At 32.4% G+C, this 12747-nt stretch overlaps 1 protein-coding gene and 1 long non-coding RNA gene across 2 annotated transcripts; one reads left to right on the forward strand and one right to left on the reverse strand.

Moving 5' to 3' along the window:
• Window positions 1-10: 10 nt before the first annotated feature.
• On the reverse strand, window positions 11-3074 carry LOC111707748 (uncharacterized). The gene is made up of 3 exons (XR_002766517.1): window positions 2991-3074; window positions 1399-1479; window positions 11-96 (listed from the first exon to the last, which is right to left on the reverse strand). It is a non-coding gene; the product is annotated as an uncharacterized LOC111707748 (long non-coding RNA).
• Window positions 3075-8752: 5678 nt separating this feature from the next.
• LOC111707743 (polyadenylate-binding protein 2-B) lies at window positions 8753-12732 on the forward strand. The gene is made up of 7 exons (XM_023480884.1): window positions 8753-8895; window positions 9863-9946; window positions 10438-10534; window positions 10901-10970; window positions 11725-11854; window positions 12311-12488; window positions 12701-12732. Exons 1-6 carry the CDS (start codon window positions 8803-8805, stop codon window positions 12476-12478), a joined length of 642 nt encoding a protein of 213 aa, XP_023336652.1. The 5' UTR covers window positions 8753-8802; the 3' UTR covers window positions 12479-12488; window positions 12701-12732.
• The last annotated feature ends 15 nt before the right edge of the window (window positions 12733-12747 follow it).

Genomic DNA, 12747 nt, shown 5'->3' on the forward strand with positions numbered 1-12747 from the left:
ATATAATAATAATAATAATAATAATGATTATAATAAATTTTATCTGTTCCTGTAATTTTGAAATACTCTGCTGTAACATCGGCTACCGCAGAATAACTAAAAATGTTAAATTGAAATATTACAGCTGATACAGAAAATTATGTCCTGAGCTTAAAACTTTAGAATGGTGGATATCGAGATCAATGCTTGATCCTCTCTTTTTCTTAATCTCGAGACTAACCTAATCTTGTGTTTGTATTTTGAAAAATGTATACATTTCAATTAATCAGAGTGGCATATCAGAAGCCAGGAAATTTAAAATTTAAAATACAGAGACGGGAGAGAAGACCTTTTTTGTTTTAAAAAAACCGCTATTTTGATTTGCCTGTACTTTCGGTGTCACATCAATTGGACTAATGTATTTGTTGTAAAAATAAAAAAGGATATTTAAAAAGAGAGGATTAAGAAGAAAATCGAAAGTGTGTACATTGGATACTCAGATTAAGAACTCGAGATTAAGGATATCCCATTTAAAAGTTTTCAGCTCTGGATACGAATAAACGATCAGTCGGATCTTTCAATGAGAAGCCATCAAAGAAAGCTTAATAATTGGGCATGAAGAGCCATAATAAAGAAATGCCATCTTATAAGGGACTCTCCATGCCATGATGACAATGCCCAATTTACACCAGATACTTTATAAACTTTGTCAGAGCCCGCGATTTAAAAATTTCGGCTCGAGTCGTAATTCCTTAAACCCGACTTTAAGACCGATCGCCTCAACTCTGACGACTGCCTGTGTCACATGATTGACAGCTGCAAGATCTTTGGCTAGACTTAAGGAGCTTGGTAAATAATAAGGGAGAGGGAAGGTTGGAATATTTTTCTTGATTATGTCCCTGTTGAATTTCAATAAAATAAGATTTCAGACGATGAAAATTGAAATATAAAGTTTCTTTGTAATAAAATAAAAAAAGTTTATGGCACACCTCAGCAGTTTTACTTTTAGACAGAGGTTAATATATTTTTTCTTAAAAAATTTCTCTTTAAGATTATAATAATGTGCTATGCTTGCAAAAAAAAATAAGAAAAAAAAGCATTCTTTGTCAAGAACTAGAGTATATATTAAGAATGAGATTTTGATTTAGATATAAAATATGTAATATTTAGAATTTCATCGGCACGGAATATAGAGTTTTACATTTTTATTTTAAGTTAATATTCATCAGAAATACAAAGTTACTAAGTTTTGCTACAAACTCAAATATTCTTAGCAAACCATGTAGTAGGACTTTGATATTTCAAACTATGAATTCTGTTAGATCAAATAATTAACCTAAGTTTAAAATATCAAAAAATTACTCAATTAGGTCGAAAAGTTATAGGGATTAAAATTGTGACAAAAAGGACTCCCAGTACCTGATCCAAAGAGCATTGTTGGATAGGTTAAGCATAGCCAGGCTTCCCAATATAAACCATCTTCGTTTGTACAGTATATACCTTAATATACAATGAAGTACAGTACATACCTTAATATACAATACAGTACAGTATATACCTTAATTTACAATACAGTACAGTAGATACCTTAATATACAATACAGTACAGTATATCCTTAATATGCAATACAGTACAGTACATACATTAATATACAATACAATACAGTATATACCTTAATATACAATACAGTACAGTATATACGTTAATATACAATACAGTACAGTGTATACCTTAATATACAATACAGTACAGTGTATACCTTAATATACAATACAGTACAGTATATACCTTAATATACAATACAGTACAGTATATACCTTAATATACAATACAGTACAGTACATACATTAATATACAATACAGTACAGTGTATACATTAATATACAATATAGTACAGTACATACCTTAATATATAATACAATACAGTACAGTATATACCTTAATATACAATACAGTACAGTACAGTATAAACCTTAATATACAATACAGTACAGTATATACCTTGATATACAATACAGTACAGTATATACCTTAATATACAATACAGTACAGTATATACCTTAATATACAATACAGTACAGTATATACATAATGAATTAGGTTATGGCACGGTACGCCTGTCAGTGTCTGAAGGAGAGCACGAGGAGGATTTTAAAGATCGATTTTGCGCTCTTACAGTATATAAAACAAACGTCTTATAGGTTTCGAATGATTTCTAAAAAAAAATCTCAACAATACTGTACTCTCAGCTCAACAACCATATCTAGCCAGACACTCCCTTTAATCTACAAACCTTTAAAGTGCAAAAACTACCAATATGCAAAAGGGGGGGGGGAGTTGGGGGTGATTAAAAAACAACGCCTGATCTGATTTATTCCATTAGATTAGAAAAAAACTAGAATATCTCTGATCCCAAAGATACATAAATTTATTTTAGAAGTAAAATGTTTTAGCAAAGAAAACTGAACACAATATTTTTAGATTCTCCGACTCTGTATGTAAGTAATGAGCTGAACACGCTGTTTCAACAGTTCGGTCCTTAGATTAGCTAGCTGTCACTTTCTATAACAATTTTACCAAGTAAACATAAAATAAAAACCAAAAACGCTGGAATAGGAAGACGACTTTAAGACTCGAGAAATGACTTTAAATAGTTTGATGAACATGAGACACTGCAATTGTGCAGTGTGCACAGACCTATTAAGCTGATTCAATAAGCTACAATTAAACTAAAACAATAAACAACATCAAATACACTTGAGTATTGCAATAATGTCGTCTTCTTATTCTACAGTTTTCTAGTTCTCACTGTAGACTTTTTTCTTTTACTCTTTTATACTTTTTGGCGAATGCGTTTTAAATAAAAAAGGATAAAAAATAAAAAATAAAACCTTGCAAGTTTTAAAGACTGATGAATTAAAAAAAACTCAATTAAATTTAAATTTGAAAAAAACGAACGCATTTAGCCCTGGTTAGTTCAGGATTGGAGGAATTGGAGAATAAAACTTACTCTGACGAACTACTGTTTGGTTCCATTTTTCAGCTGCGCCCTCGCTAACTAACCAACTATCATCTCATCTTTATCTAAAACATCAATCCTACAGGAAATTATGAACAGTTTCTTTAAACAGTGGTCGGCAGAAAAAAACAGAACAGGAAGACGACATAACAAGTGCTGTAAAGTACTTCTATGTTGTTTTAAATCATATTATTGGTTGTATTATGATAAAATGGGATTAGTTATAAACTATTTAAATAAAATGTCTGACATGAAAGTTGTTGCATTGGATAGGTTTTACAGAAACAATTCCTGAATAATGTTTTTCTGTCTGCCTTTACATGTATATGTCCGATCATACCTCACGAACCCCTTGGCCGATTTGCCTCTAATTGTGATAAAGGAACTTTATAGAACCACAGGAATGTTATTAGCTATGTTTAAAAACGATTAGATCGACTTTTATAAAGAAAACTTAGATTCCAAGCAAGGCCGGGTTCCCAGGCTAACCTTTTGATATAGGGATTCACTGAGTCTTTGCAAGTTTTTTTATCAAATAATTACTTTTTATTCGATTAAAAGTTGCTGACGTAGATTCTGTACTTTGAGCTTAAAAAGATGTCTGAAAACATTTTTAACATAAAATCTATTAAATTATTTAATTTTCTAATTAGTTGATTATAATGTTTTGAAAGCATCACCTTGTGGATTTGACGTGGCTATATATTGAGCCACAAAGTATATCATTTATAAAGTATTTCAGAAAGATAAGACAAGATTACTCTAATTTTGAACTATAAATATAAATAATCAAACAGATTTAAAAAATAAGCCTTTATTCAGAAAATACAGGGTTCCACACACACAAAGTATCAGACTTCAGAGACGACTGTACAGAATTTATACTCTCTATTTTCTTACATTTATGATTTTCTAGTTTTTCTCTTTCGAACTCATTAACAAGACCCGGAGAAGACTATAGTCAAGGTAGAAGACTTAATTTAACCATAGTTGATCAATAGACAGAATTCTTGCCATAAACTCTAATTTTTCATCCCCTATATAACTTTCAATAAAAAATTGTAAAATTGATGTTTTAAACTTTAACTGTTGGATTTACCAGAATAGTCTAAAATATCCAAAGGCCTATGACAAAAAATTAAAAAGATATGAGCGTCAGAAAATTAAAAAGAGTAATCAATTAATAGTGATTGTTTTCTTCGACATAGCTAATGTTTGAATACAATTTATACTTTATCCTAAGGCTTATAAAAGTCTGGGTAAAAAGAGAAAATATTTACTACTGAGCTAGATATCCTTAATTTTTATCAATTATTGTAAGATAAAAATTAAGCTGATAACGTGTGGGGGGGGGGGGAACCTTGTGTACGACAGAGTTTTAAAATCAATGGCTTCAATATGATAAGCATTCGAAGTAAATGCGTTTTTGCCACAAACTCTGATTTTCTCATCTTTGCAACCCAATGTAGTAAACCTTAGATATAGGGTTTAGAAAATTTGCGTTTGTAGAAAAAACTTCATTTCTTTGTTTTGGTCTATTCACCCAATTAAATTATATCTTCTATCAGGCCCAAATTTTGTGTGGGACCTCACGTGACCTCAGTGAAGGTTGCTTAATGATCAAAATTTCAAAAATTTGTTTTTAACAAGTTTTTTCTTTTTGTAAAATTTTGAAAATGCGCGAAAAAATATTATGAATCCGCAAACTTTTGTTTGATTTTGTTTTAGAGAAGATGTTCACAGATAAAGCCACAATTAAAATTGGAAATGGAAGATGGGCGCAAAGCACCCTAAAACCCTAATTAATTTAAATTCTCTTTTTGGCAATTTTTGACAATATATTTTTTAACTAGATGAAGTTCCCGTGGAATAATTAAAGAACACTTAAGAAACAAAATCGAATTTTAAAGAAAAACTGTCGAATTTGTTAAGCCTATGTCACCCACAGGGTATTCACGGGTTTCCTCAAAATAAATTCAGCAAAGAAATAGAGTTGTTGCTACAAACTCAAATTTTATAATCCCTATACCTTGACAACCTGATTGTGTAAACCTTTGATATCTAAAACTCAGATTTATATATATAAATATATATATGAGCTTAAAAATGTACAGTGATAACCAGAAAACAGTTGAATAGAAAGACGACATTATACCAATGCTTAAGCGTTTTGATGCTGTTACAAAGCAAATATTGTTACTAGTAACTTAGCAAAGCACTATTTTAGAGAAATGGGTCTATTTACACTGTACAATTGCTATGTCTAATGCTTATTGAACTAGTTTAAGTCCTAACTTGAGTTTAAAAGTCGTCTTCCTATTTCAAAGTTTTCTGGTTATCACTGTATACGTTAGTTTCTTTTACTGGGTTTTTTGAAAAACTTACGTAGGCAAAAAAGGAGATAAATCTAGACAAAAGGTCTTGCATCCCGTGGGTTGGTGACTAATTTTCATTATCGTATAGTTTGTAGTAATGCTGTATACAGGCAGCCGTAGTACATTTGAATATTCGAGCCGGGTCAACCTTTCCAGTCCCAGTTTGTACTGTATCGGGTAAATAAAGCAGACCCTCAATAGGACTAAACGGGGCAGGTTGAATTTACTTTTACTAAAGGGTCAGGGGTGCGTGATATGGAATTGTTTTGTGATATAAAATATAAAATGTCATCTGTACAGAAATGTAGCAAAGGAATTGAATCTTTGTCTCTAACTCCGATTTCCTATATTTTCATGTTCGCAATCTAATGTTGTAGACCTTGATACTATAATTTTTGTTGGATCAAATAATCTAATTGTTTGACATATCAATGGTTAAACCATTAGGTTGCAAAGAAATTGGGATTACAAAATTTGAGTTTGTGACAAAAACTCAACTCCATTATCCCTATTATAAAAGGATAATTCTTTCAAATTAAACTATTTGTTGGTTCAAATTGGAATTCCAAGAGATTAGAGAATTTTCCTGAAAGATTTAAGAAAAACTTTAATTTTACGCATTAACAAAAATATAAACTCTGTTAAGTTTTTCGTTTTAGGAAATTTTACATTTAACAATAATTTTTTTAAACAAAAAATCTGTTGGTACATTTATGGTTTGAATTTACTTAATTATTAAATGGAAACAAGAAAATTATGTAAAAGTATGCTGAACTTCAGGTTATTATGCATGCATACAACCTTTAAATAATAATCAATACATTAGGATGCGTTTGTTGGAAGCAAAACTTGACAATTTTCTTTCTAAAAGATGTTTAAAAACCTGTGGTGTGTAAAAACAAATGTTCGGCCCAATCAAAATCGCAAATAAATTACTAAATTTGTTGCGTGCTCGAATCAATCGATCAAAAAATATTGTTGTTTTAAGTATTTAATTACATACAAGGGACGAAAGTTTCAAACCGTACTCACGTTCCAAACCTGACACTCAGTGAAAGGTCTAGGCCTACTCACGTTTTGGGACTTTCTTCCCCTAAAGTAAGCAGTGGAAAATTATGCAAATACCTTTTTTAAAATTCCTTCTCAGGAATTTTTGTTTTCAAAATCTTCATTTTACAAAAAAAAGTTTTCCTGCAGGTTTTTACATTTGAATACAAATTTTTGTGAACTAGAGTTGTAATTATAAAAAGTTTAATTTTTATAAACTAATTTTTCAACATTTTTCTTTTATCTTCAAAGAGAGCTCAAAACTTGAGTTTTTACAATACAGCCAGATTGCACTTATCTCTAAGTAAGTCTTGCATTTGCCATTTTACTTTCTAAGATGAAAACGATACAAATTACAAAGATACACAACTCATCGGAATTATTTTTGAAAGTATTACTTCATTTTCATTCAAAAATTTTATTGTTTTCTATGCTTTCAGAAGACATTTACATATTTGTTAATTTTTGCTTTATTACACGGCATGGTGCGCGGTATTACACGGCATGGTGCGCGGTATTACAAAATAGAAAATTGCAACTAACAGTCGGGTTTGCTTCATTAACATTTTATGATATGTTATTAGTACAGATTTCGAAAAATGTATAGGCGCAGAATGTATTCTGGAAACTTGGGGCTTAGGTCTCCCAACCATCGTTCATCCAAGATTTCTCTTAGATTGTTCCACGAATCTACCAATCCAGCATCGATGACACAAAACCATAGTAATTCAATATAAACTCAATTTTCCAGGATTATCTAGATTTCACAACTTTTGAATACCAGACATTAATACCTAAAATGGCCATCCTAGTTTTTCTTTTTACAAGCTAACGTCTGGCGTTGCCCTTAGAATAAAAAACAATTTTAATAAAAATTTCGATTTTTGATTTAGCCTATAATGGTTTCCCTAATAAAATGCCAACCCATTCGGTCCAGCAGTTTCAAGTTAGCTGGCTATAGGGAACATATATTATACGAATGTCTTATTTTATTATATAGATATAGATTATAGTTAAGATAGAACAGAGTCATCTTTTGCATGTATATATTCTTATATAATTAAAGTAAACAATTGTTGAAAATAGATTTTCGAAATAAATATTCTGAAGATTCTAAACAATTAACAGATTTTCGTGGAGCCTTTTCAATTCAATTCAATGCAAAGAAATATTTTGCAATTTTTCTCACTAATTATAAAACTTTTTTACCCTGCAAATTTTCTATATTCTCTCTATATTCTATTTTCATAGATTTAACAATTCTGCGCAAAGTAAGATGAATTTTTCGATCCGCCCCCCACCCCCCTGTTTATGTTCTCAAAATTAATGATGTCAGGGGTCTGTCCTATAAGAGAACGACATTTGGATCCTCCTCCTCGCCCCCCCCCCCCTCTCCTCCTATAAATTTTGTACATGACCACTTATTTCGTAGCAAAATTATTATTATTTTTTAAATTTATTTTAGGGTAAGGTTATAACCTATAGGTTAAGACAATTTCTGGGCCCAGCGCAGCGGCTACAACAGGATAGGGATCCGAGCGCCGCGGCTAGGACAGGATAGGGGGCCGGGCGTTGTGGCCACATGACCAATTACATCCATGTGTGTTACATCTGAGATCCATGTACAAAATTGACAGAGGGGGGGGGGGTCCAAATACCATACTCTAGGAAATTATATGTATTCATCATTTATATTTGTCTAAAGCAAAATCACATTAAACAATATAAAAGTTTACAAATATCATACTCTAGGAAATTACCGATATTATAGCTTTTAATTGTCATGTCAGTGCCTGCAGTAGCCATTGATGTTTTCAAAAGGAAACTTATAAACATGTCAACTTTAATATTTTTGAAAATAAATGTTTCTCGTTCTTATTCTCAAAAAGTCTTTAAAGTAACCGTGACCGAGGTAAAAATCGCTTTCTATATTGTAAATAACTTCTCAAGACCCAATTTGTCTGTTTGTTTTGTTTTTATCAAAAAATGAAAGCAGGTAGAAACCGCAAATAGTCGTCTTACATTTTATTAAAATAATTTTGTTTTAACACAATGGGGAAACACCCAAAACAATTCAAATATTGTGATATTTTTTAGTTTGCCACATCAATCGATTAAAAAAGTTATAAGCAACCTTTTTTGTTCAAGCGTAAGTTTTAAATTAGGAATCGATTCAATCGATAAATATTGTTGGAACACGTATATTATTTCTGAATCAGTTACGTGGCATTATGATAAATTTCCGCGCATAATTCATTCCCTCAATTTGCCGAAACACTCGGAAACACCGCACGCCGTCCTCGTACTTCCACAATCTTGAGTGAACAACTGAAAGTAAACAAAATAAATTTATTTTCTTCAGATATTTACTCGCATCAAAAATGGCTGAGACCGAGGAATATAACGGAGACAATTTGATCTACGAAGCCGAAGTCTCGGACGCTGGGGTTGATGCCGACGGAGACGATATGGAGGTATACATGTAGGCTTTGAACAATTTCCAATTTCACGCTTTTTGGACCCCCATCCCTCCAATTTATCATTATTTTGGCTCAACAACGCCTTGTTTGGGGGATAAATATGATATATTTTCTCTCTGAAGATCCTATGCCATTTGCACTAAAATGGGGCCTGTCCTAGAGAACGTTTTATGAACCCNTCAGGACAGACCGCCTATTTTAATCACACTGCTATGATTGGCCATGTGGCCGCAGAGCCCGGCCCTCTAGCCTAACCTAGCCGCGGCTCTTGGCCCCTAGCATGTCCTAGCCGCAGCGCTTGGCCCTAGCCTGTTCATATGCTTTAAAATTAGTGTAGTTGAACTCATTTTTAGTTAATGGGTAAAAGAGTAAAATTTGTAATTTTAGCTCAATCGAACATTTTTTGCTTATTCCTTACTAAAATATGTTCAATGGAGCTAATTAATTAAATGAGCCGAATTCCACTAGAATTTTAAAAAATAGTGCTCCACGTTGCTTGTTAAACCTTCCACGCGGATTTTAGTTTGATTAAATAATCTCAAGTGTTCATTCGCACTATAGTGCTAATGACCGTTAGTCAGACCAATCATTAAAATTTCAATCGATATTTTACTTTCGTTTCACAGGAAGCAAAGTAAACCCTTATTTTTCCCGCAATGGCAAGGTTATGTTTTCACCCTTAAAAGATTGTTATTGTGAAAATTCATGACTCAAAAAAATATGAAATTTCAGGGGACCTGGTCATTATTAATTACCCAAAACGCACCTTCTTAAAACTAATATTCCAAAAATCCCCGCCGGAATAAACAAGGGGGGGGGGACAATAATATGAGCCTCAGAACTAATGTACACCCCTGGACCCCATCCTTATTATAAGATTGACAACTTAAGTTTGCCTGATGCAAACAACCCGACTATTTTACCCTTAAAAGTAATTAATAAATAATAATTATTATTACAGCAAGATTCTGAGCTGGAAGCTATCAAGGCACGAGTGCGGGCGATGGAAGAAGAATCCGAGAAGTTGAAGCAGTTACAGAATGAGGCATAGAATGTTATATATCTATTACTATGAGGGGATTTTTATACGTTTTCTAAGTGGGGGTGGGGAAATAAAGGGGCTATAATCGAAAGTTCCAAGGGTCCACTCCATGGCAATGCCGGATTCACAACGGCACTCTTTAGAGCTTTGTCTGATAAAATAGGAATTAGTAAATATTAACAATGATAATAATTATTTTCAATTTTTTTTCAGAAGATACTTGCGCATTTCTACTGCACAAATTCTTATAAATCAATGATTGTAAGTTTCAAAACTCTATAAAATTGACTTGTAATTCTTATATTTATATATAGATATATATATTATCAGAAATAAACACTTATTAAAACTAGAAAACGACAATATCTTACATATGATTGATCAGATAAAGGTTTTAATGGTATCGTTATAAATCGGGCACTGCCATATTTACATAGAGGGTTACTTGAAAATACGCTTACAGTCCCTTTAATATTATAATTGAATTGTGTTAGGTTGATAAACAGCTCTCCATCCCTACCTCCCCAACCGCAGCAGCAAACCTTAGTGTAGAGGAGAAGATGGAAGTAGATGCTCGTAGTGTTTATATAGGTAGGAATATATCCAACCATTATACAACCACAACACATAGTTCCGGAAACAAAGTTTCACAGGGGTGTAAAATTAGAGAAATGATTTTGCTGAATTGGGGTGGAAAAATTGGATTACAAAAACCAAATTTTTTCATACAAATCGATATTTTTCCACACAAAAAAGTCTGGCCGGGAAATTAATTTTTTAAAGAGGGAGGGGGGGGGGGGTTGCATGAAAATGTACAGTGTACACTCTTTTTTCCTTCTCTGGCAAGTTGACATTGACTATGCTGCTACTTCTCTAGAAATCATAGATATAATATTTAAGAAGTTTTGATTATGCTGCTACTGCTGAAGAACTCATTATATAAAATAAAATATTTAGGAAATGTTGACTATGCTGCTACTGCAGAAGAACTAGAACAACACTTTCATGGTTGTGGATCTATCAACAGGTTAGGAATTAGGAATTAGGAATAGTTAATTTTTTCAATATCAGGTATAAAATGCAGAGAATTGGAGGCAGAACCTAGAATTGGTTTGATCCGGAACAATTAAGCTTTCCGGATATAAATATATCCGGATCGAAGAGGAAACATATCAACAAAAACTGTTTTATCAAACTTTGCTCTCAAAGTTTTAGCTTAAAAATTAGCGAAAAATAAAAAAAATATTTAAATTCTTTTATGCTTAAATCAGTAAATAATGAAGAAATTTATATATAATTGTCCAGATATAATCTACATATTTGAACAATGTCGGATCCATAAGACTGACATGCTGTTACTTTGTTACAGTGCTTAGGACCCGGATCCGCAAAATATGCGGATCCCCGGATCCCAGGGTCAAAATATAAACAAATTATTGCAAAAAAAATCTTGAAAAAAAGATAAAAATTAATAAATATTTCCATGTTTTAAAGAAGGTTTATCAAGTTTTAGCATAAAAATAAGCAAAGAAAAAAAAGAAAAAAACTTTTTAAATTCTTTTCAGTTAAGAGATCATTAAATTTTGAAATGTGTTCATGACCTGGATTAAGATTTGGATCTGGATCCATTTTTCCAGTGAAAATCTGATCCGGATCTGCAGTAGAATCAAGATTTTGATCCGGATCCATTTTTTTCAGTAAAGATCTGATCCTGATCTGCATCAAAATTAAATGGATCCTAAGTAATGGCTACATTTACTAAAAATTTAATTTTATTCTAGAGTGACCATCCTTACCAACAAGTTTGACGGGCACCCTAAAGGGTTTGCGTATGTGGAGTTTACAGACAAGGATTCAGTATCAACTGCCATGGCGCTGGATGAGAGTTTGTTCAGAGGAAGACAGATCAAGGTATCAATTACAGACTACACAGACTGCTTATTTCCTTTCATAGGGTGGGCTACGTAGGATTAAGTTGACCCGGCACGACATGCTACGTTTTTACGATATGTTTTTATAGTGCCATCTCACGGCCACTTGTTGCACATAATACCCATTCAGGGGTTAAGTTTTACAATTTTTAAAGAAATACTCCAATTTTAAACTTGAACATATACAATGCATTTAAGATCGGAACTCAAAATAAGAGTCCGCTGTTTTCACGGATTGTATAGTACAACTAGTACGGGGGTACACTTGGACATTTTTACACAAACTTTTCATTCCGAGGTTAAAATTCAATAAATAGAGGCAATAATTTCTTGTTAATTTCTTTACCCACAATCTATTTTGAATATCTTATAATTCTTTGAAGAATTTAGAAACAGCATAATTGTAATTTTTCATTTAAAAAACATTTGTTTGAAGGTGATGCCTAAGAGGACAAACAAGCACGGCCTCTCTACCACAAACCGGCCTCCTCGAGGTCGAGGTGGCCGTGGTAGAGCCCCGCGGTCAAGAGGATTCGGCGGCGGATACATGCGCAGACCTCGGGGAGGTTACAGAGGACGTAGTTCATTTTATAGTCCTTATTAGTTTCTACAGGGTGAGTAGAAAATATTGAAAATTGTCAAATTTAAGAATCGAATTGGATTCATTAAGATGCCCAGGAATGGTCCAATCGATTTATTCTTAAGCTTTTTAAATAAAAATATATAGACTGTTTAAAAATTTATTTAGTATTTTGTTCATCAAGTACCTGTGTAACATTTTTATCATTATAATTTTGAAGAATGACAATTTTTATGCAATTTAAAGGAAAAGAGCTTTAGGCCACTGCCAAAAAAAAACAGAATCTGGCAGAA

This window comes from Eurytemora carolleeae, unplaced genomic scaffold, assembly GCF_000591075.1.
Source record: "Eurytemora carolleeae unplaced genomic scaffold, Eaff_2.0 scaffold817, whole genome shotgun sequence".
NCBI lineage: Eukaryota > Metazoa > Arthropoda > Copepoda > Calanoida > Temoridae > Eurytemora > Eurytemora carolleeae.